The sequence below is a fragment of the Primulina eburnea genome, chromosome 15 (assembly GCF_022965805.1).
Source record: "Primulina eburnea isolate SZY01 chromosome 15, ASM2296580v1, whole genome shotgun sequence".
Classification (NCBI taxonomy): Eukaryota; Viridiplantae; Streptophyta; class Magnoliopsida; order Lamiales; family Gesneriaceae; genus Primulina; species Primulina eburnea.
The window spans coordinates 34,170,700-34,193,664 of NC_133115.1; the positions used below are offsets into that span (position 1 = coordinate 34,170,700).

Sequence of the window (22,965 nt, forward strand, 5' to 3'; positions counted from 1 at the left end):
TGGGGTACAACATTGCAAAAACAACTCATAGTGGTCCTCTAAGATAAAGTCGTAATTTTTTTTTTTCTTTTGCTTGGACAATATATGAATTTGTAATTTGTACTGAGTTGTACAACAAGTAGATACCTTACTACAATATTAATATCAAACACAAAAATTTATGTGAGACGATCATATAAGTCAATTTTCTGAGATAAATACTACGTTTAGGTCACATATTAAAAAATATGACTTTTTATGTTCAACTATTACATTTTACTGTAAATATAGATATAGTTGACACGTCTCATGAGTAAAAATCTATGAAATCGTTTTACAAGAGACATATTCAATTTGAATTTGTAGCAAGAGGACGACGCATACTTGTAGCCAAGAACAGAGCCAAAAAAATGGAGTTGAGAGGAAGAAAAAAAATTTATTAAAAATTTTAGAGGAGCAATGGCAAATTTTAAAGGGAGAAAAGTGAAGTAAAATATTACATCTAGCACCTTACTCAATAAAAATAAAAATAAAAACTCGAGGGGCACGATTAGGAGTGCAAACGAACCGAATCGAGCCGAATAATAGTAAAAAAGTCAGGCTCGAATTCGGCTCGAAATAGGTATATTCGAGTTCGAGCTCGATTCGAAGTTCGATAATTTCAAATATTTGGGCTCGAGCTCGGCTCGAAATGAAGTTCGAGTTCGAGTTCGGCTCGAAATATTCGAATATATTCGTGAACTATTCGAATTATTGCTCGGATATTAAGGTTTGAAAGCTCGAAATGCTCGAAATATTCGAAATATATATATATATATATATATATATATATATATATATATATATAATTATATTATATTAATAAAATATTAAGGCTCGCGAACTATTCGCGAGCTATCGAACAAAATAATTTGTGTTCGAGTTCGGCTCGAAAAAAAGTTCGAACGTGTTCGAGTTCGGCTTAAATTCGATAAGTTTGAATACGAATCGAATATTTATCGAGCCGGTTCGAAAAACTCGCGAACATGTTAGGTTCGTTTGCGACCCTAGGCACGACCATACCCACCAAAGCTCCGTCTCTGCTTGTAGCTCAAGTAACGCTCACTTAAAATCCTTAACCAATGGTCATAAAAAATAACAAGATAGTCTCGACTACATTTTATCGTATAAACCTGTCGTACATGGTTTTCTGAATATAATTTATTTAATTAACATAATTTATAAGATATTGTATTAGTTCGAAAATCTATCCAATATACAACCGAAAGATGATGTCACAATTGTTTAAAAAAAGAAAGAGAGCCGTTTTCATCTGTTTTCAAGAAACATACGTTTCTTTGTTAAAAAAAACATGGAGTTCTAAAAAATATTTTTTTAAAAAAATAAGTTGGGTGTCTCTATCTATCTTATTGAGTAATAAATGCACGGTTAATTACCAAAATATAATAAAATCCCAAATCCGCAACTAATGATGAATCCACAATGGTCCATAAATTAATTTTCAGTTTCCAAGAATTCTGAAGTTTCCTGAAAGTTCAATGATGCTGCATGTGTAAAGATGACTTTTTTGGTCATCCCCTTAACAATCATATTATATTGTTGATTAATTAAAATGTGATCACATGATCCCAATATGGATGGATGGATGGATGGCCAGAGGTAAAGTCAAAATAACATTATACTAAACTAAGTAATGCAATAAATTTCATAACCAAAACAAGAATTTAAATTTCGTACGCTAAGATTGTATGTATAACCCACTACCATGTGTTCTTGCTTTGCACATGGTGAGCCTCTCTGTCCAGCTTAATAAACAATTCCAGTAAAAATCATATTATAAGGATGGTAATCAGATCTTTTCTTTTATCGCTGTTTTACAGCTTTCATCGGCAATAAATGTGATCCCATCAGCATCTGTCATATGATGTTCTTCTCAATAAATTGAACAGAGTTAACCAAAAATTGCTATTCAGGATTCTCAATTTTTTCCAATGGTACTATCTCTCTCCCAAACTTTTCTGCAGAAATCTTAATGGGTTTTTGTTGTTGATGATATATGATCGTTAATTGTTGACATATATTTCCTTGAATTATTTTTTGGGGTGTTGGTTCATGGTTGTTGCCGCAATAAATTTGAACCCAGAAATATATCAGCCTCGAAGTGGGAAAAACTGGGAGGAGTTGCAAGTGCTAAAATGTACTGATAAGGTTAAGTTTAGCTCCATTTTATATGAAGATTTTCTATAAGTTATGATTTCTGTGTTCTTGGAGTGCCTCTGATACTCATTGTGAATTCTTTATCTCCTGTCAAGTGAGCTTAACTTTCAGCTTTTCTTAGCTTGTCTGCTTAAAATTCTTACAGCGTTAATCAGATATGTATAAAAATCAGGGCATATGGTTTTTTCTTGTTTTCGGCTACATCAAAGTTCATTTCGTCTAAGTCAGTCAATATCTATGCCTCGTTTGTAGAATTATGTCACCATCTTGAGGATGAAATGTGGGTTATTTCTCTAAGCATGCTCAACTATCAAGAATTTTTTCAGGTGAAATGGGGATTCTAACCATGTGTGTTGAATTCTGTAGATGAGTTTGGAATGCATATGTATATAAGGACATGTATATAAACTTTACAGAGGAAATTATATAGAGCCATATGCTATGATAGCTCTGACTCTTCTCCTGTGTTCTTCCACAGCCGTAGCAGAACGTTGAGCGGGCTAGAGATGGTGGAAATTCTATAAGGAGGTGTTTTTCGAGCCAATCAATCGCTCCCTGGTCTTGAATAAAGGAGCCAATCACAAACTGGCGGTGATATTGACACAGATAGAGCAAGTTGGTGTCGCTGGTTTAGCGGATGGAGGACAATAAACTGAATTTCAACCGACCATTTCTATCAGTGAGACGAAATTCGCCAGCAGTGACCTCTCAAAAGGATGACAAAGGTAAAACAGGTAAGTTCTGTGCCTGTTAGACCTCATCTTCCTTCTTACCGATCAGAACTGAAATCCGGCCCAATTAGAAATCCTGGAGCCGTGCCTTTTCAATGGGAACAGACCCCTGGACAACCAAAGGAAGTGTCCAAGCAAGAAACTCGAAACCACCCTAGACCTCCAATTGCTCCTAAGCTTCCTCCGGGAAGATGTCCACAAGCTATCCAGCAGCATTCACGTCAAATTATTCCAGAGGAAAATTCAAGTCTAATAGTAACCGTTGCAGGTGATTCCCAGAGTGGGCTGCATGGCGATGAAAATTTCCAGAATTTTGAGAGATATGACGAAATTACCGAGAAGGGGATGCATTCTGAGTCAGGGGATAGTGATGAAGATTATGTTGATGCGCCTGATACACTTTCAAGAACCGAATCCTTTTTCATCAACTGTAGTGTGAGTGGTTTAAGTGGATTCGATGATTTAGATACCGAAAGATCTGACAGTTTTTATACCGACCCAAGATCTCTGGAGTTCATGATGGATAGGTTTCTCCCCGCTGCAAAGGCAATGGCTTCTGAGACACCACAGTGTGCATCCCAAAAGGAATCTATCACCAGAGAACAACTCCAACAATCTAAGAAAATAGTTGGCAGTGGTAAGCTTTTGCTTCGCTATGGGCCTAGTTTTGCAAAGCGGTATTCATATTGCCATGAAACAGAACAAGAACAAGAAGAGGACAGCGATGACGACTATAATCAGCATAAAAAATTTCCAGGAGTTTGTGGTCTGCTACCCCGGTTTTGCTCAAGAAGTTCACTGGGCGTTTTAAATGCAGTACCTGCAATGAGCATGAGAACCCGAATTCCAATACATGCTGCTAACACAACTCAAAATCGAGCTTCTTCAGCGGGATCTTATGGCGAGACTGAGAACGAGGTATTAACTTTAGTTTCATATCTTCGACCTTCATGCGTGCTATGGCTTATGCCAAGATTTTGATGCAAATTTGACCCATTTACTATTATTTTTGTTGAGCAGTCCAAGCCTGATTATTCTGAGCTTAAATCAATGGACACAATCCAAACATCTGAACTTGAGGTGAATGAGACAAATTTGGAAAATGAACATTTTCAAGTAGAGAACCATAATGCATCAACAAGTCGTCATGCACGTTTTTCGTTTATTGAAGAACAAGAAGTTACTGGGGTTCCTGAAGAAACAAACCATACAAGGATTGATGCCAAAACCTTTCAGGAACTATTGGCTGATCAGGGCAGTTCAGAGGAATCAGGAGAATCTGCTGTGGAAAAATCTCTCTGTGTAGATACCATGAAGATGCTGGAAACTGAAAGCACGGCTTCCTGTTCTCCACCGACTGAAGAAGATGCTGAAGGAGTTCCTGTTTTAGGAGAAGTCCTAAAAATTATTGCTAATAAAGTAGCGATGGATGTACCAGAGGCGTACGGACAAAATGAAGATGCTAACCTATGTTCAACTATGACGAAAAATCTAAAAGTTCTGGACAAAGATCCTTCTGAAAGTCAGCCACCAAAAGCATTAGCTCTGGAAAACGAAACTCATCCAAATCACTCTCGCTTTCCTGTTCCCCCATCTTTACCTAAATCTCCATCAGATTCTTGGCTCGGGCGTACATTGCCTTCAATTTCCATGAAGAAATCATATCTTCATTCATCTTTTGGTGTGGCAACAAATACCAAAAATCATGATCCTAATGCACCTAGAGGCAACATCACCTGGGAAACTTTTGTCAAATCTACAAAGGTGCGACAACACATTTCATGTCATTCTAAGTCGATGTTCTTTTGTTGCTTCAACTAATTATCAAATGTTTCTATTAGTGTATTTCATGTGTATGAAACCAGTGATTGGCTCACATTGTTGCTTGCTTTATCAGGAACTCTTGACGCCCATACCAGAAGGTTAATGATGAGCCATACTTGAAGCTATGGCTCTTGTACAGCCGTTTTCCGGCAACTTTGGCGGATCCAATGTCGATATGCATACGATTCTTAAATAGTTCTACTCTCCACAACTCACTCTCTTTGGCTTGCAAGATGGTTGATGCCTCACTTTTTGTCACGCTTGTAATAACCCTGTATAGAAGAAACATTGTTCGAATCAATGGTTGCTATTTTAGTCCATTCACACTGTAATAAACCTCTGTGGACTGTGGGTGCCTCTGCAATCGACACTTGGTTTCAACTCTGAGATGTGTTGCATAGGGTGGTTACGGTATGAACTACGGTACCGTATACCGTACCGAAAATATCGGTATGGAATTTTTCCATATCGATACCGGAAATTCGGTATACCGTACATTCGATATACCGAATTTTCGGTATGAAAAAAGTTCATATCCATACCGTACCGACACTGAAAATTTTGTCGGTATACCGAAAATATTATTATCGACATTTTTTTCGGTATACCGACATTTCTTTTGCAGGTTACTAATATTGCCTTATTATAATGTGGTGATAGCAATTTTGACGTAGTTTCAATCATTGCCTTTCCTATAGTTTCTTTGTGATGATTTGTTCACATATTCTTCTGGTGTCACACTCAGCACATATCCTGATTCACCTCTGGGAAGCCTTTTGATACTGAGAACATTAGTCTTGGGGTAACTTTAAACGCAGCTCAATTTCTTTACCATTTGGCGACTTAACTTTGTCTTCTGTGGAATATTGTTCTAGCTCTTACAAAATCAACTCTTTAAAACATTTGCTTGTGGCGACCACTTGGCAGTACACGACTGTTTTAGAGATTCTTTTGAAGTTTAGAATTTTGATTGCATAAACTCTTCACTTACTCGTGTGTATTTAAAAATCATACGGTTCACATTACGCATAGACGATAAGAAATCTTAGAATATTCTTGGTGAAGAGAAAACCTTATATGTGAACCTATTAGTGCATATGTACTCTCAAAGGACATTGCCATGCCTTTTGAATAACCTAAATATATAGAAGCACCCTGGCCGAGCACAAATGTCCTCATAAATGTTGTGATTATTTGTCAGTTTTTTTAAATATTGTCATTTTCTTCACGGCAAACACGTCGACTCTATATTATTTTTTATGTCAAAAACTGAGAGTCGGTGTGTTAGATTTGTAAGTTTGCCTGAGGCTATTTTTTTTGTACAAGTATTGCAGATGGATCTGAAAATCGTGCTACTTGTTCACACTTGTTTGATATTCTATTGGCTTTGATTTTTTTTGGGCATTTTCATTTAAATATTAGATTATTCCTTATTGTATCCTAGTTGACGTTTTAAAGATGCTCATTTTAAGATATATACAATATGTGAGGAAAAAAATTTGTTGGCGTAGCGTAGATAGACGGGCGCAATTATTCTTAGTTGATGAATATAATTATAATGGATAGTTGTTACTCGGAGATGACTGGTCTGATGGAAATTGAGGACCTCCCCATATGCAAGAATTTATTAATGGGCCTCCTAATGTTGACCTGTGGGTTTTCTTGGCTTTTGAACCGTTGGTATACTGCGAGTTGTGTCTATTCGATTTATTATCGTATTGAATATCTGTCTCACAAACTTGTTCAGTAAGTGTGAGTTTGTGCATTTGAATATTGAATTGTCTTAGATATTTTTTTTTTTTGAATTCGGGTTTAAAATTAAGTGAAAATGTAATAAATTACTTAGCAATCTTATCTCTTCATTTTATTTTGGAATCTGGTGTAATCTTAAATAATGATAAATATTCCAGCCACTAGAGCTGCATATTTATCGACAGAAAGATCTCTACATAATAATAATAATAAAAATAAGAGTAAATAAATATGGATAAGTTTGCAATGATTGTTCGCTTTTTGGTCATGTCATGATAACAATTATTGTTATTATTAAAAAATTGTGTGCATTATTTGTGACAAAACGAGGAATTGCTGAGGCACATACAAAAGTGTTTGCCATGAGTTGTAAGTCCATCGAAATAAAATGAAAAAATTTGTGTGAGACGTCTCACGAATCGTATTTTGAGAGACTAGATCTCTTATTTGTGTCATTCATGAAAAAGTATTACTTTTTATGCTAAGAATATTACTTTTCATTTGTAAATATCGATAAGATTGACATATCTCACAGATAAAGATTCATGATATCGTGTCAAAGTAGACATCATGATAATACTAAAAACAACAACAATAATAATTAATATAATATAATATAAATATAAAAATAAGTGTCCAAAACAGTTGTGGGTCCCACAATCGCGCGTGTCTCTACGCTACTCTTGCTCGCGTGGGTAAACATGTCATCTTGTTTCCAAACCCCCTTTTTTTGGTCTTCGTATCCCTTTTTCTTTATACTACTCCCTATATACGAGTATTTCTTCTTTTTTTCCCTTCTTTCATTATTTTATTTTATTTATAAAATAAAATAAATAAAAAATTTCTTATGAATTGAATTCAAATTTACTCTAAATTAGATATACATTTTTTTAAATTAAATTCATTCTCAAACATCCAACCAATTTAGATTGACTATTTTCAAAATTTAAACTTAATCTTCTATACCTTATTTATTTTATGATATCTTATTTCACATATATTTTTAGTTAATCATATTATTAATTTATTAAATATTCTATTAGTATACTCTTACTTTTGTTAAAGTTATATTACATATATAATTTTGATACGTTACATATTATATATTTATGTGAGTATATAATTTATATATCATAAAAAATATTAAAATTATATATTTAACAGATGAATATTATCTCAATAATATTATATGTACGAAGATATAAAAATATCAAATATATATAGATATATACAATTTAAAAATGATATTATTAATTATAAAATATAAAGCTATAAATAACAAGAGAGAGAGGTGAAAGTCACATGGATTCGTTGCCGGAAGAGCATCATCACCATATTCCGCCACCCGAGCAGCATCATCATAAATATCATCATCTTGACCAAGCTCAACCACCGCTTGCCACTGGCGTCAAGCACGCCATGGAAACTGACAAGGTGCTCCATCACTCCATAACGCCTTCTTTTCCTTCTCGCTAGGACTTCTCTCTGCATTAACAATGTGTCTTTAGCCAAATTCTGCTTGGGCTACCTCGATCTAGCTCAGAAGCTTCACCAATCTGTGGATCTTTATTTGTACAGGGATATAGGGTGGTTCCCGGTAGCATATTGGGGATTATGCTGGAGATCTGAGAGTTAGATATTTTTCGTGGGTGTTTTGGATTCTAAGTTTGAGAGTTTCTGCTGGATTTTTGCCAGGAAAGAGTGTTGGGTAATTTATAAGTTTTTTTGTGCGTGTGTGCAAGTATCAGGTTTTTTCCGTTGGATGCAACCGTTTTGAATCTTTTGATGAAAATCTGTGCAATTTAGTTTTACGTAGCCTTCTTCGTCCTTTATCGATGGGTAGACTTGGGTTTGTTTTTTTCTTGTTTTTTTTTCTCGGTTCTTCAATTTTATCTGCCGGATAATGCATATACTTTTTTCATTCTTCATGCTCTCATGATAATAAATGTAATATTATTTTATATTTATTTCATTTTACTTAGATTTAGTTCATTACTTTCTGCGGGTGAAATCTGGCTGCTTTTCTTGAACTTTAGGTGAAGTTTACTTGAATTGAATGAGGGTTTGCTTGCGCAGTTGGCTTATGGTAGATTCTCCTTGAAAATATAGTAGATCCCTCCCTTCTCAAGTTTTCTGGCATATATGGATGCTTTCTTAAGAGCCGTCTCCTGTTGCAAATATTGCCTTTTCAGTTCTAAACGTGTCATCTCTTTAGATCCTTGTCCCTTTTACATTTGCTAATTCTGCAAGTAGATGGGAATTTAAGAATTTTCAGTTAACTATTAGCTGTGTTATGGTGCTACTCCGAATTGTGCTAGTTTGATTGTCTTAGCTCGAATTTTTTTTTCTAATGATTTTCCCTGGGTCTGTGCTGCAGGATATGTCTTCCTCTTTAGTTGATGGAAATGATCCGCTGACTGGTCACATAATTTCAACTACGATAGGAGGCAAAAATGGAGAGCCCAAAAGGGTTGGTATCGGACTTCTTTATGGAGTTTCTGTTGCTGCTATTTTATGTTTTATGAGAATACAGAGATATTGAGATTGTTCTATTTAATTTCAAGATTTTTATTTCCTTTTTTAATCCTTTGATGAAGGGGTCTTTGTGATGTTTATAAATGATTATAATGGTTTGTTTGTGGTGCTTTTCTGCAGACAATTAGTTACATGGCAGAGCGTGTTGTGGGTACTGGATCATTCGGTATTGTTTTTCAGGTTTGCATTTCTTATTCGTTCTCAATTTCTTGAGGAGAATATTTTTAGATCTAAAAGTTTGTGATAATTTTCTGTAGGCGAAGTGCTTGGAAACCGGTGAGACAGTGGCCATAAAGAAGGTTTTGCAAGATAAGCGATATAAAAATCGTGAGCTGCAGTTAATGCGGTTGATGGATCATCCAAATGTGATTTCACTGAAGCACTGCTTCTTTTCCACAACAACCAGGGATGAACTTTTCCTGAATTTGGTAATGGATTACGTCCCCGAGACTATGTACAAGGTTTTAAAGCATTATAGCAATTCAAATCAAAGGATGCCGCTCATCTATGTGAAACTCTACACCTATCAGGTCTGATTGATGTCATTAATCATTTTCTCAATGACTTCTCATCTCTGACAGGCATAAATCTGCCAATACTTCTCAGTTATTTAGGGGGCTTGCCTATATGCATAGTGTTGCAGGGGTTTCCCATCGCGATATAAAACCTCAAAATATTTTGGTTAGTGATGTAATTCTCCTCTCTCTTACCAATGTCATTCTGAATATTTTTTTCCTGATAAAATACTATCTGCTGCAGGTTGATCCCCTTACCCACCAGGTCAAGATTTGTGACTTTGGAAGTGCTAAAGCTCTTGTAAGTTCATTGCTCTGTCTGGTTCTGTGTATTGATGTGCAGATTGTTTGCTCTCATTTGGTCCGCATTTATGTATGTTCATCATGTGTCAGTTATGTCAAACATTTGTATTCAGAAAATCTGTCCAATAAACAATGTGGTTGATGGTTATTTAATCGTGGCAAGGTTGTTTAGCAATTTCATGGGGAAATAAATTTTAGCAATTGTAATTATCAATTAACTTAACTATATGGGAACCTTGGAAATTGGATCATATAAGTAGAGGGATGGATCTCACCAAATTCCGTTTTGTTCACTCGTTACATGGGAAAACGAGCTTAGGTTAAGCACATGCTTTGCGAAAGAAAGGATGTTTTGGTAAACCACATAGTCCCATTTATAGTTTCTCGATTTAGTGCGGTAGCTGCATACGAATTTTCTTGGGGGTACTGCCCTTTCTTTTTAGCTCCTTTTACCCTGAAGCAATGGGGTGATATGTAGTAGTTTCTTTCCATTTGGGTCTCCTTAGAAGGTGGTTACACGAAGCTTTCTGTTGTCCGATGAAAGGAAATGTTTCTGTAATGTCTCTGGAGATTATACTTTTCCTGTGTTTACGGTTTCAAAATCTCATATTGCTTATTAAACTAATATTTTCCGTGAACTTAGATGGTTTGTACCTCATCAATCATGCTTTTTCCTCACCTTATAAAATACACAATTATTAGGTGAAGGGTGAAGCTAACATAGCTTACATTTGCTCTCGTTACTATCGAGCTCCAGAACTCATATTTGGTGCAACAGAATATTCAACATCAATTGATATTTGGTCAGCTGGATGTGTTCTTGCTGAGCTGCTTCTGGGCCAGGTTTGTGTTTTTCCAAGTCTGGCTTACCATGATTACCAGTCTACACTTGCACATATTCTCCTTGTGCATTATCATTTTTCTTGTACTCCAGCCTCTTTTTCCTGGAGAAAATGCTGTTGATCAGCTCGTAGAGATTATCAAGGTATGCATCAACAGTATATGTCTTACAGATTTATGGTGTAGAAATTTGAGTCTATGGCAGCCTTACCTTATGTATGACTTTGTTGCACAGGTTCTTGGTACTCCAACTCGAGAAGAAATACGGTGTATGAATCCAAATTACACTGACTTCCGGTTTCCCCAGATTAAAGCCCATCCATGGCACAAAGTATGGCTGTACTTGCTGAATATCGTCTCTCAGTGGTCTATCATGAAAATTCCAGTGTTTTTATCAAGAGTAATAACTTTTCAGGTTTTCCATAAGCGGATGCCTCCTGAGGCCATTGATCTTACTTCTAGACTACTTCAATACTCACCAAGCCTTCGATGCACAGCTGTATGTTTTATTTAAATCGGTCTATTTGAATTTTATCGTCTTATATGATACTTAAATAGCAATGCTGAGCAACAAAATAATCTATACTTTTATTTTAGTTTTAGATTTTTTAACTACTTTTTCTACTATATTTGTCATTGATTAAATGGAATTAATGTTTATTTGATTGCAGATAGAAGCATGTGCCCACCCTTTCTTTAATGAGCTTCGGGAACTCAATGCTCGTCTGCCAAATGGTCGCCCTTTCCCCACTCTTTTTAACTTTAAACAGGAAGTACGATTTCTAACTTCTCTTTTTTCTTTCCTTCATTTTGTACACCAAAAGTAGAGAGTTACTGTTTGGATGTCAGTGATTTTGTTCTCGCGCGCAGTTATGTTTTACTAGCATTTGCTTCAAATTCACGATATGCGACTATTGAAATGAAGTCAGCAGAATTATTTTCCTCCTTGACGTTTTTTAAATTTTTTTTTTTGGTAACAAATTTATGTCGTTAAAATCTTATTGATAAATTGTTCTACAATGGTGCTGAAGCAAAATTGACTTGGTAAAAGCAAAAATTAACGTTTGGTTTTTATTGGAACATCATGTGTTTCCATTTCAAAAGCTTGTCTTACCCGCAGATATCTTATTATCATTACATCTACAAAAGCTTATGCAACTTGTAATTCCTTCACTGTTAGTTATCTGGAGCATCTCCTGAGTTACTCAGCAAGTTGATACCTGAGCATATTTGGCGTCAAGCCAGTCTGAGTCTTCCTTTCCCCCATCCTGCTGCAACGTGATCGTTGGCACAAAAGCAATAATAGCTTTCTGTTTAATATTCGAGAGGCATTTCAACCCAAGCAAGTGGGTCTTGACATCCCTTTATGATGGTGTATCATATATAGTGGCTACTTGATTTAAGAGCAACGTCGATTGTATTGGTCTAGTATTCCTTGTAGTTAGACAAGTTTCTTCCGCGTTTGTACATTTGTTTTGGTGGAACTCAGGATTTCTAATTGTAGGAGCAAATATCATCGTGGTGTTAAGTGTCTCAATTTGAGCAGTTTTTTCCTTCAACTACATTGTGCAAGAATTCCTATGTATTTCCATTTGTTTCCAAATTTGGGTATGTTATGTTTCTTCTTCCACATGCAAGCTCTGTCATATTCCGTATTCTGCTTTAGTTGGATTTTATCCTTTATGTTTGGTCTATGCTGATCAATGTTTGCCGTGGTTAGGAAAATTGAACATTTTATTGTGATAATAATCCATTTTTATTCCTTCCCAATCAAATATTTAGTTATAATTATAATTTATTTATATACTAATTATTTTATTATTCGCAATCAAATCATTAAATAAAAAGTATGATATAATTTTTATTTACATCATTAATGATTGAAATCGTTAATATGTAATTTATCACTTTATCCTCGAAACTAAAATTTTACTTTTTTTTCTATAATATTAATTTATCATATAGTTTTACCACATTTTTTATTTAAAAAATTAATATGTCTTTTTTCTTTACAATTTAATGTATTAGTTCACTTGACTTTTATTCTAAACTTTCAAAATATCTTCTAAAAATATATACATTACTTTACGTGCATGTATAACTAAATATACTCCGATAACTAATTAAATAAAGAAATCCTAATATATTTTGTAAATAAATAATAAATAATACTTTATAAATTATATTACTTGGTAAAATGATAGTTTTTATTTAATTATTATTATTAGTAAGAAGTTTAATTTAATTTTGCTAAAAACGCCAAAAGAAAGTGATTTTCCGAAACACTCCTCTCCACGGCAATGATATTAGGGTTGGTTTCTTTTTATCTCCACATATTCCTCAGAACCCTAGCAACTCCTGCCGCTTCCAACCGCGCCGTTCCACCGCCATGGTAACCCCTTCTGCCAGTTTTGCATCTGTTCATACTAATATATACATCCTCACTGACTTGTTTTTGTGTGTTTGCGATAATTTTTGAAAACAGGCTTCGGAGAAGAAACTATCGAATCCGATGAGAGAGATCAAGGTTCAAAAGCTGGTCCTCAACATATCGGTAGGTGAGAGTGGAGATCGTCTCACTAGAGCAGCTAAGGTAGGTCTCATCCCCCAATGATTCTGTATATTCATCCAATTATTAGTCTGTGCGGTCGTTTTATGAGGATTTCATTACCAAGCGTTTTGTCCATAGGTGTTGGAGCAGCTCAGTGGCCAAACCCCTGTTTTCTCCAAGGGTAATTAACTTTCAACTAATTTTTCAGCATTTTCGGTTCCTGTTATGGAGCTTGGATTTTTAGAACGAGATAGATTGTTCAGGTGTTAATAGAATTGTTTTAGGGTGCTTTAGAGTTGAAGCATGTGAAATAAATAATTTTGAATCCACGCTTGAAATCAATTGTCGCTGTTTTGATATTTTGAATTTGGGGGATGTTATATTCCTCCCACCATTTTATGCATTTGTATCACTGGATTTCAAAACCTTTCGGATGAGTCATTTGAAATGCATCTTTGAAAACTCGGATCCCTCACATCCAAATGGAAACTAAGACATTTTAGATAGTATTTCAGCTTCTGAAAGATTGTTTAGGTTTGCTTGTTTGTGGGTACATGTGGTTGTTGCCAAGTTTGTCACTGTGATACGGATTGTAGGTTCATGAGTAAAACTTGAAAGATTGGAAAATGTTCCAGATCAACCCCCTTCTCTTGCCATATGTCTCGAAGTTGATCAAGAAACAAATATAATGTTGACAGTAAAGCATCGAATGCTCTGAATGCAAGAAATTTTATGCTATATTTAAGAGCAAATCAATCGTCTGAATTCTGTATTTTTTTTAATCATGTTTTACTAATATAGTTAATTTTTTTTGTTTGACAGCAAGATACACTGTGCGGTCATTTGGGATCAGGCGTAACGAAAAAATTGCATGCTATGTCACAGTCAGGGGTGACAAGGCAATGCAGCTGCTTGAGAGCGGACTGAAAGTCAAGGAGTATGAACTGTTGAGGAGGAACTTTAGTGACACTGGTTGTTTTGGCTTTGGTATTCAGGAGCACATTGATCTTGGAATTAAGTAATTGCATCTGCCTTGTCTTATATTTTTAAATTCTCGATGCTGCATCTTTAATTTACACAATATAGATGTAAATGATGTTTTAGAGCATTTTATCAAAAATTATTTATTGTGGTATATGTTTTGATATAGGAACATGGTCCTATATATTATGGAATAGACTGTTTTATGAAATGCTCTCTACCTCTCCCTGGAAAGATGAATGGCTTTTTTATTAATGGGAAAACTAAAGAACGGCAACTTCCTAAACTGCATGCTATTGTTTACTTTTCAGAAATTGTATGCCTGAACTGTGAAGAAGATTTACCATCATCTGTAATAAATTGAGGCACGACAATGTTTTGAATTAGTTTATTCTTTGTATATCACAGAATTGTCAAACAATTTGCTTTGAAAATTTGCTTTAAACAATTTTCACCAGGACGACTCATTTAATGGTCCATTAAAGAATTTATTGACCCTTTCAACCATTGTTACCCTAATAATTGTGTATTTACTCATCTTTCTCCAGGTATGACCCTTCAACTGGTATTTATGGTATGGACTTCTATGTTGTATTGGAGCGTCCTGGTTATCGAGTGGGGCGACGTCGTAGGTGCAAGTCTCGTGTTGGGATCCAACACAGGGTCACGAAGGAGGATGCAATGAAGTGGTTTCAAGTGAAATATGAAGGTGTTATCCTCAACAAAGCGTCCAACATAGCAACCTAATTTGAGAATGTATGTTGGGTTGCCAAATGCGTATTAGTTGTGCGATATTTCATCTTCATATGCTTCTTTTTTGCTGTTAGAAATCTTTTTATTTCTTCAACTATTTCACCATATATCTTATGTACTCTTTCGATCAGATCAATTTGGTTGAATTTCTGGTTGGCATCCCTAATTTTGCTCTGTTAAGGAACCCGACATCATAATTTGGTGTAATGGCATTGCGTCAATGGACAAAAAGTCCTCTATGATTTCAACATTTTTGTTGGTGTTGGTTTTACTTGGTGACCCCCATCTTCCATCTATAAATCATTAAGCTCAAAGCCAAAAAGGTGCGTAGGTTTGACAGTAGTTCCAAAAAAACCTCTGGTTTAGTCTTTCAGTGTTAGGTGGAATTGGTTCACAATTTGTGTGAGGTTTGGATTATGATTATGGTCGTGATTTTTACGAAACAATTTTGAATTTTGTTAATGATTTGATTCTATCTTGGTCAAGTCCATGTGATCTAGTGGTAACATGAGCATAATTAATGGGGTGTATTTGTAATCTATCCTCTCTGGTTAAAAGAAAGAAAACAGATGTTACATTTCCGAAAAACGAATTTTCTTTCAAATATACTTGTCTGTAAATTTATTTCTCTACCCAAGAAATCTGATATTATGTTATATTTAGTGGAGTATTAATATGTATTGAAATTTTATATTATACATTTTAAGTAGTCAATGTAATATCGCATATTTAATAACTAATATTTAAAGTAATGTCATTTTCGTTATATTTTTTCGCATTTTTTGCGAAAACTTCAAACCAAATCGTATTTGGTCAACTAGTTTCACGGAATACCACAAGTCACAACCCATCCCCCTGCGTGAAGCTAAGCTATCGAACAAAGCTTATATGATTATCGGGTGACGCGAAATTTCAACAGACTGAAGCGTGAATCGGACTCCAAAAAGCGGTCTAGGCAGAAATACAAAAAGCGTGTCTAGGCAGAAATACTCCACTTGCCTAAATTTTGTCAAGATTCATATTCATTCCAGAATCTTGCGGAAACAAATGGCCTTCATCTTGCCATCTCATCATTTCCCCAATTTTATATTTCTTATGCTGATTATTTGTCTCCGCATAAATTTTAAGGAAAACATTTTTTCTTTGATAACCCAAGAAAGTACGTCAGATTGTTTTCATTCCCTGTCTCTGGAAAGAAAATTCAGACTTTTTGAGTTCTTACGTGCATGCTGTGTCGATGGCTCAATTACTATCACCAGTGTGCACAGATATACTCAAATTCCAAAACCCAGTTCAGATCTTTTGTTCGACAAACAGATACCCTTTGTTGGGTAAGCAGAGCGTGAAGTGGAACAGACATGGAGGGAGGAGAGGAAGTCATGGCAGGACGAGGGTTACGTATCAGGAATCTGCGTCTTTTGAAGATATTGCAGATGATTATTATGCTGTACTCGGGCTGGTAATAGAATAAATTGATTTAATTCATTTAGTGTATTTGAAGCTTTGGTGTTGTTCTGTTGCTATATCTTTAGTCACGAATGCATAAGCCCCAAGCGTGCCAGGAATTAGTCTTTTATCTGCAGAATTTTTCCTCAATTATGGGAGGCAAAATCAAGAAATAACTACTGTGATTTGGAGGAAAAGTAGCTGTCTTGAACTAACCGTCATTTTGAATTTTAAGAAAATCAGATTTGGAGTTTTTTGAACCGGTGAACGATGAATTACTTTCGACACTACATTTTTAAAAGATTACTATCCTGGAAATAACTCTGTTCTTTTAATTATCCTAATTGAAGAATGGTGACTTCATCCGTATCAATATTAATCCGGAATTTAATTTAAGTTTTTGGTTCACTAATTTTTTGTATTTACTCGAGCGTACTTGGTGTCCATTATTTAAAATTGTGTCTGCTCAATATTTTCTTGTGTTGGATATCATGCTTGATAATTTATTTCTTTGGCGGCATATTTTACCAGCTTCCAGATGCGACCCCAGAGCAGATAAAGAAGGCATATTATAATTGCATGAAATCTTGCCATCCAGACTTGAGTGGTGATGATCCGGATACCACAAATTTCTGTATGTTTATAAATGATGTTTATGAGGTTAATTCTTTTCCTGCGGACTCTTTCAAAATTTTGAGCTAGTTCTTGGACCTCATTAACGCTTAGAAGTGCCTGTTCAGGTTTTGAGCGATCCTGTGCAGCGAATGGTTTATGATGAAATTCATGGATATACTTTGACAGCAATTAATCCTTTTTTCGATGATTTGAGCACAAAGGATCATGTCTTTGTTGATGAGTTCAGCTGCATAGGTATGTTTAGAGCCTGCAACTTTAGCTATCATCAATAATTTATTTCATTTAGATCGGTTAGGTTTCTATAATTGATTTTAAAGTCAAATAGGAAAACAAAATTGGAGGGAGGGGAATAAACCAACTTTTCATACCTTTGTTTAAAACCATTTCTCAGGTTGCAAGAATTGTGCCAATGTCTGCTCGAGTGTATTTGGCATAGAGGAAGATTTTGGAAGGGCCAGAGTTCACAACCAGTGCGGGAAAGGGGACTCTGTTCAACAGGCAGTTGAAAGCTGGTAGGTTCAAGGTCTATCATAACCCTTCCCATTTGTTTCAGTTGTTTTCCTGCTTTAATAGAGTCTATCTAGAAAGAGAGGAGGTTTTAAGATAACTGGTACTTCTATCTTCATTTCAGCCCAGTTGATTGTATACATTGGACTTCGGCTGCTCAGCTATCATTGCTTGAAGATGAAATGAGAAGAGTTGAAAGAGTAAATGTAAGAATCAAGCAATTAACACCTCCCAAGAAGTTTGAGCTTGGACCTGAAACTTTTGTTGATATAATTATCTTCTTTCTCGGATGGTATCTGGTTTCGACAAATGCGATGAACATCGATTTACATAAATTGCCAATTTTATAAATTGGAAATCGTGTATCAGGTTGCCTTGATGCTCTCTGGAATGGGCTCTGCTTCTGTTGACGTATTTCGCATGGTAAGACCATTTGTCCATCTAACCTGTAAAATTTGCTTTGAGATGAGTGATAATGTCAAACAAGTCATTTGAATGCAGTCCGGTTGCTTAATAGTTGAAATTACCTTATCGAGATAACCATTGAAATTTTTTGCTGTGAAAATGGTATCTTGCTCAATATATTAAACCTAATTAGTCTGTGATTAATGGTGCAGGCAAGCTCTAGATGGGAAAAGAGACAAATCAAAATCCTGGTGAGAATACTACAGCAAAGTTCAGAATGTTTTATTCTAAAATGTGAACGAGGGATATGATACTATTTATGAAGGAAAAAAATTGTTCCGCATCCTATTCTTGGATAGGAAATGTTTATTTTCTCGGTATTCATGAATTTAAAAACAAATGAATCACATGTATTGAGAGTGGTTTTTTTGAGCAAACAATCAGCCATGCAATTTTTTTCTGCTAGGGACAAGCTAAAACAAAGATGATGAAGCAGAAAGATTCTGATAAAACTCAATCATTTTGGGACAACCTTTGGGGAAACCGCGAGATGAAGTATAAGAATCAAGGTATGTGTAAAAAGATATAATGGCTATTGTATCTCTTGCGTCGATTAAACATGCCATGCATTTCCGACGAAACATTAAAATCTCTACCATTTCTTAAGCAACCGGTAGCCAAACGCCAAGGTCTTTTTAAAAGTACATATTTTCTCGGAAACATATTTCGTTCCTTTCTTTACCTTCCAACAAAAATTATAGTTGAGTGTATGTATATGGTCTTGAATCGATTGTTCAACAAAATAAGGTTTTTGTGGTGGTTTAGCTTCAGAAGTGGAAATGAAAGAGAGGGCATCGCGAGCAGCTGCAGCAGCTCGCCGATGGAGGGAATATTCAAGAAAGGGTGTGGATAAAGCTCCCACCCGCAAACTTCCTGAAGCTGTTTCCAACGTGGAGTAGTGAACAGATTAAATTGACAGTGATCTTTTATGTGTATATTTTTCTTTTATAAAAATATGAATGTCATGCATGCTGCTCGATTCGAATTCATAATGTTTATTGTGTCCCAAAATTTATGAAATCTTGTAAACTCTACTGAAAGATAATCAGAATTGTATACAGATCCGATGATGTTGAAACAAGAAATGAAAATATCCATGGCTTGCAAGCTACTGGTACTATAAAAAAATTATATATCAGTGTCAGATCTAAAACACTTGCAATATTTGCAGCATTCAAGAAAATGTTTCCCCCCATGAGTGTGTGTATCCTTCACCCATCTAATTCTACATATTTATCCAACAAAAAAAGTCTCCATTTGAGTGGAATTCGAACGTTGTTAGAAGTGTCTTTTTGTTGCCGGAAACCATTAAAATTCTTTCAACTTTGCCCATTTTCCACCGACTCATTATTCCCTTATTTTCGTAAGCATGTGCTGAGTGGATAAAAATTATTCATATAACATAAACAAAACTTTCGGCGGTACCCATTAAAATTCTTATACATTTGGCCATTTTCCACTACTTCGTTATTCAAAAGGCCAGAGTCCACACTATCTACTCGTTGTCTTTCTTTCTTGCTCTTTTTTTTCATAAGTGAATATTCAAGATTAACACAATAATTTGTAAATCAGATTAGTTAAAAAAATCAAATCGGATAAATCTTATGCAAAATGTTAATAAAAAATATTGAACTGATGATTATTGAACGAAAGAGGTGCTAACTACCCATATTATCGAATGCTACACAAGTCATAACTAAATGATGGATAATTATTGGTATGATTTTATTACCCTTCTTTATCAATTACTACATTTTCATCATTTAAACCGCAAGTTAATGCGGAAAGAAGAGTCGAGAAATCAAACATGATACATACAAAATTTGTTTCGATTACAGTACTCGTCATCTGACAGTGGAAGCAACAGTGTGAGCCCAATATCTGAGATGATCTTTCAACTCCATTTCATTACCAAAAGCTGGAATCCTCCAGTCCATCAATGGGCTCTTTTCATCTTCCAGAAATTCCCATGCTTCCGAAAGATAAGGTCTCGGAACTGATACGTTACCAAGACCCTTACCAGATTCCTCCGCTCTGTTGATTCCAAGTCTTTGAAGCCCTGGGATTATCGAAACAAGTCTGGAATCCTTATCTTCGTCAGAAAAGACAAATCCCAGATCCATAAATCCCTTCAATTCCTCGAATTCCAGCTCTGACAAGCTTTTACAACTCCCTTTTCTCCCCAACCTCCTCCTCCTCTTCTTCCCTTCATCACCGGACGGTTCTGTGTGAGTGAGGTAGACACGAGATCCTTTCCTGTTAGTCTCGAATCCCGTTCGATAATTATAGACGTTTGAGTATTCTTCAGTTTCCTGGGTTGATTCCAGGAATTCTTCAATTTCATTGCCTGAAAGTATAGTCTGCAGCTGAGGAACAAGAACTGAATCCGGAGAGGGGGAACCCGACGAATCTGATAAATCTTTCGAACTCAAAAACTGGTCACTCAAAGATTTTCTCATCAGGGTCTTGATGGGCTTAAGCTTTGGTTTCTCAACAAACTTTTCTTCTTCTTCTTCTCCTCCTCCTCCTCCTACTTGAACTTGAAGAACTGGACTTGTTTCAATCGTAGAGCAAGCGAGCTTCTTCTTCGAAAAAACTCCATGGTGATACCAGTAAAAATCAAAGAGATTCAGCAGTATCGTCTCTTCGTCGGACATTCTTTGTCCGAACATGGAAGCGTGTTCCGAGTGTGAGAGAGAAGAATTTGAACTATATTGGTAGATCTGTGGCCGCCTAATAATCAATAATATATGCAATCAGCAGAGGCTTTTACATTTTTGACACTCGATTTCATTTTCAATAATATTAATTTTTATAATAATCTTGAAAGATTAAATGGGATCATCAATAATTATTTTTGTTGACACATCTTTTTTATGCTACGTTATATATTATATTTTTTAATATAATATAAATTCTCGACCGAATTTCCTTTCTCCCAAAATGTATCAATATCGCTTTACTCTTTGCGATTTTGATCTTTATTTTATCATAATAATTTTCCGATGTGAAGATGATGTTTTGATATTATTACATAACCACTCTCTATTTTTGGAAAGATTTCATTCTATTTTGTGGGACACTGTCCCTATGAAAAGATCAAAGACCCTAATTTATACATATATACATGAGTTCCACCGATTTCTTTAAAATCAATGGCCTAGATCATGTGGAAGCACTATCCCCACAGATAGTGTCGAACCTTCCTAGTTTTTGTACATAATTTGTCGGCAAGCTATGGATCCATGAGTGAATTTGTCCAAGTCCACACTTGATTCGAACTCAATTCATTGACATTTGTTTTATTTTATTATTATTATTATTATTATTGTTATTATTATTATTATTATTATTTCCATATCAGTATTATTTTTTTAAAGTAAAAGCCAAAAATGGAGATGTTATGCCCAATAATTGAAGATTGGAAAGTGTGGCCCAATTTTATGCTTAAAGTTGACGAATCATTTAACCCACATTTTCCGTCACATCCACGCGTTTCATTATTGCGCCATGAATTCTCACCAAAAGTTGGCCCACATTTGTCCTATTCTCAACCAAAACCCAAAATTATTTATTTGAAATCGTAGCAGCTGAAATATTAATTTCCTCCATTCAAAACCTGAAAATCCGGTTTAATCTCACCATTCGATATAGTTGTTCTAGGAAAAGTATGGGATTCCTATGTTTGTGAATAAAATTAATTGTGAACATGTATTTATTGTCTTTTACATTTTCATTTTGATATCTATTTTACGTCAATCGCGATCTGGATTATTATTATTTAAAAATTGGTTTATTTTAAGTTTTCGATAAAAACAATTGAATCGTCCAAACCAGATCAAATCAAAATTAATCCTTGGGTTTGGCTATAAAAAAAATTCACGATTTGGTTTGAAATTTTATGAAACCGATATAATATAGTTTGGTTTTGAATTTTATGTAACCTGAACTTTAGTATTTTTAAATCTTAAATTCTTCTCCAGTAACACGGTCAAATTATCTGGGCCTGGGCCAAATGTGTTGGGCCACTATATCATAAATCCAATATAACTGGGAAGCGGGCAACATCCAGGAACTCGAGAAATGGAATTTAGCTTCACTAGAATTGATTTAAATTATTATTAATGTGCTGAGTTAGTTTTTATTTTTAAATAAATTTGTTTCGAATTCGAATTTAAAAAATCCAAAATATATTATTTTCTCTCTCGAATTTGTTAGTGTACTAATCCATATTTACTTGACTGAGTTAAATAAAACACAAATGGTTTCCAAGTTGTATAATTGTATATGACAAAAATTTGTGTGAGACGGTCTCACGATTCGTATTTCGTGAGATAGATATCTTATTTGGATCATCCATGAAAATGTATTACTTTTTATTGTAAATATCGGTAAGGTTGACATGTTTCACAGATAAAGATTCGTAAGACCGTCTCACAAAATATGTACTCATTGTATATTTATTGAATCATAGTTTCACTCTATAAAATAAAATAATTAATTTAATTAATATAAATTTACAATATTGTTACCCACTTGATTTTTTATTTATATTTTTGAAAGTCATCCACTTGAAATTAATCATATATATGCTATGCCTTTAATATAAAATTGATATATGTCAACTTTAAGAGCATCATCGGGAGCGAGACGCGGTCTCTTGCAAATATTGTTGATTAAGAAAACAACGAGTATGTATAATTAATTAATTATGACTACTAATCGCAAATTTCATTAGTTAATGTTGGCGTATATGTATATACATTTTATACATTATGTGTGAGCATTGTTATTCTTGTACAAACGTGTTTTATCATAGTAATATGTGTATGTTTTTGATTCGTGAGATTAGATGATAAATTGAAATATAAGTATTATAATAATCGTTGTTCGATAAATGCAAGTGTATATAACAATATTAGTATAAGAT

At 34.8% G+C, this 22,965-nt stretch overlaps 5 protein-coding genes across 13 annotated transcripts; 4 read left to right on the top strand and 1 right to left on the bottom strand.

Annotated features, from left to right (window-relative positions):
• The first annotated feature begins 1,848 nt into the window (after positions 1 to 1,848).
• LOC140815257 (uncharacterized) lies at positions 1,849 to 5,148 on the top strand. Of its 6 annotated transcripts, none has more exons than XM_073174380.1 (4): positions 2,004 to 2,290; positions 2,449 to 2,522; positions 2,675 to 3,845; positions 3,948 to 4,785. In XM_073174380.1, the coding sequence occupies exons 3-4, from the start codon at positions 2,913 to 2,915 to the stop codon at positions 4,746 to 4,748; spliced, it is 1,734 nt and encodes a 577-aa protein (XP_073030481.1). In that variant the 5' UTR covers positions 2,004 to 2,290; positions 2,449 to 2,522; positions 2,675 to 2,912; the 3' UTR covers positions 4,749 to 4,785. The 6 variants fall into 6 exon arrangements, with proteins under 6 accessions (XP_073030483.1, XP_073030481.1, XP_073030482.1 ...); XM_073174381.1 differs by having other exon boundaries at positions 2,004 to 2,187; XM_073174383.1 differs by lacking the exon at positions 2,004 to 2,290 and adding an exon at positions 4,825 to 5,148 and having other exon boundaries at positions 2,421 to 2,522; positions 3,948 to 4,691.
• Positions 5,149 to 7,779: 2,631 nt separating this feature from the next.
• Positions 7,780 to 12,333, top strand: LOC140815258 (shaggy-related protein kinase zeta-like). Of its 4 annotated transcripts, none has more exons than XM_073174384.1 (13): positions 7,780 to 7,937; positions 8,616 to 8,705; positions 8,881 to 8,973; positions 9,159 to 9,218; positions 9,296 to 9,568; positions 9,645 to 9,719; positions 9,798 to 9,854; positions 10,559 to 10,699; positions 10,791 to 10,841; positions 10,932 to 11,027; positions 11,112 to 11,195; positions 11,368 to 11,469; positions 11,877 to 12,333. In XM_073174384.1, the coding sequence occupies exons 1-13, from the start codon at positions 7,806 to 7,808 to the stop codon at positions 11,976 to 11,978; spliced, it is 1,356 nt and encodes a 451-aa protein (XP_073030485.1). In that variant the 5' UTR covers positions 7,780 to 7,805; the 3' UTR covers positions 11,979 to 12,333. The 4 variants fall into 4 exon arrangements, with proteins under 4 accessions (XP_073030485.1, XP_073030486.1, XP_073030487.1 ...); XM_073174386.1 differs by having other exon boundaries at positions 7,786 to 7,937; positions 8,580 to 8,705; XM_073174388.1 differs by lacking the exon at positions 8,616 to 8,705 and adding an exon at positions 8,082 to 8,211 and having other exon boundaries at positions 7,817 to 7,937.
• A 621-nt stretch (positions 12,334 to 12,954) lies between these two features.
• Positions 12,955 to 15,111, top strand: LOC140813711 (large ribosomal subunit protein uL5). The gene is made up of 5 exons (XM_073172366.1): positions 12,955 to 13,088; positions 13,182 to 13,289; positions 13,386 to 13,428; positions 14,070 to 14,265; positions 14,777 to 15,111. Exons 1-5 carry the CDS (start codon positions 13,086 to 13,088, stop codon positions 14,973 to 14,975), a joined length of 549 nt encoding a protein of 182 aa, XP_073028467.1. The 5' UTR covers positions 12,955 to 13,085; the 3' UTR covers positions 14,976 to 15,111.
• Positions 15,112 to 16,020: 909 nt separating this feature from the next.
• LOC140813710 (chaperone protein dnaJ C76, chloroplastic-like) lies at positions 16,021 to 19,146 on the top strand. The gene is made up of 9 exons (XM_073172365.1): positions 16,021 to 16,440; positions 16,959 to 17,087; positions 17,168 to 17,297; positions 17,455 to 17,575; positions 17,695 to 17,776; positions 17,940 to 17,993; positions 18,188 to 18,226; positions 18,442 to 18,544; positions 18,801 to 19,146. Exons 1-9 carry the CDS (start codon positions 16,219 to 16,221, stop codon positions 18,932 to 18,934), a joined length of 1,014 nt encoding a protein of 337 aa, XP_073028466.1. The 5' UTR covers positions 16,021 to 16,218; the 3' UTR covers positions 18,935 to 19,146.
• A 586-nt stretch (positions 19,147 to 19,732) lies between these two features.
• Positions 19,733 to 20,782, bottom strand: LOC140815011 (uncharacterized). The gene has a single exon (XM_073174106.1). It carries the CDS (start codon positions 20,705 to 20,707, stop codon positions 19,880 to 19,882), a length of 828 nt encoding a protein of 275 aa, XP_073030207.1. The 5' UTR covers positions 20,708 to 20,782; the 3' UTR covers positions 19,733 to 19,879.
• Positions 20,783 to 22,965: the final 2,183 nt, after the last annotated feature.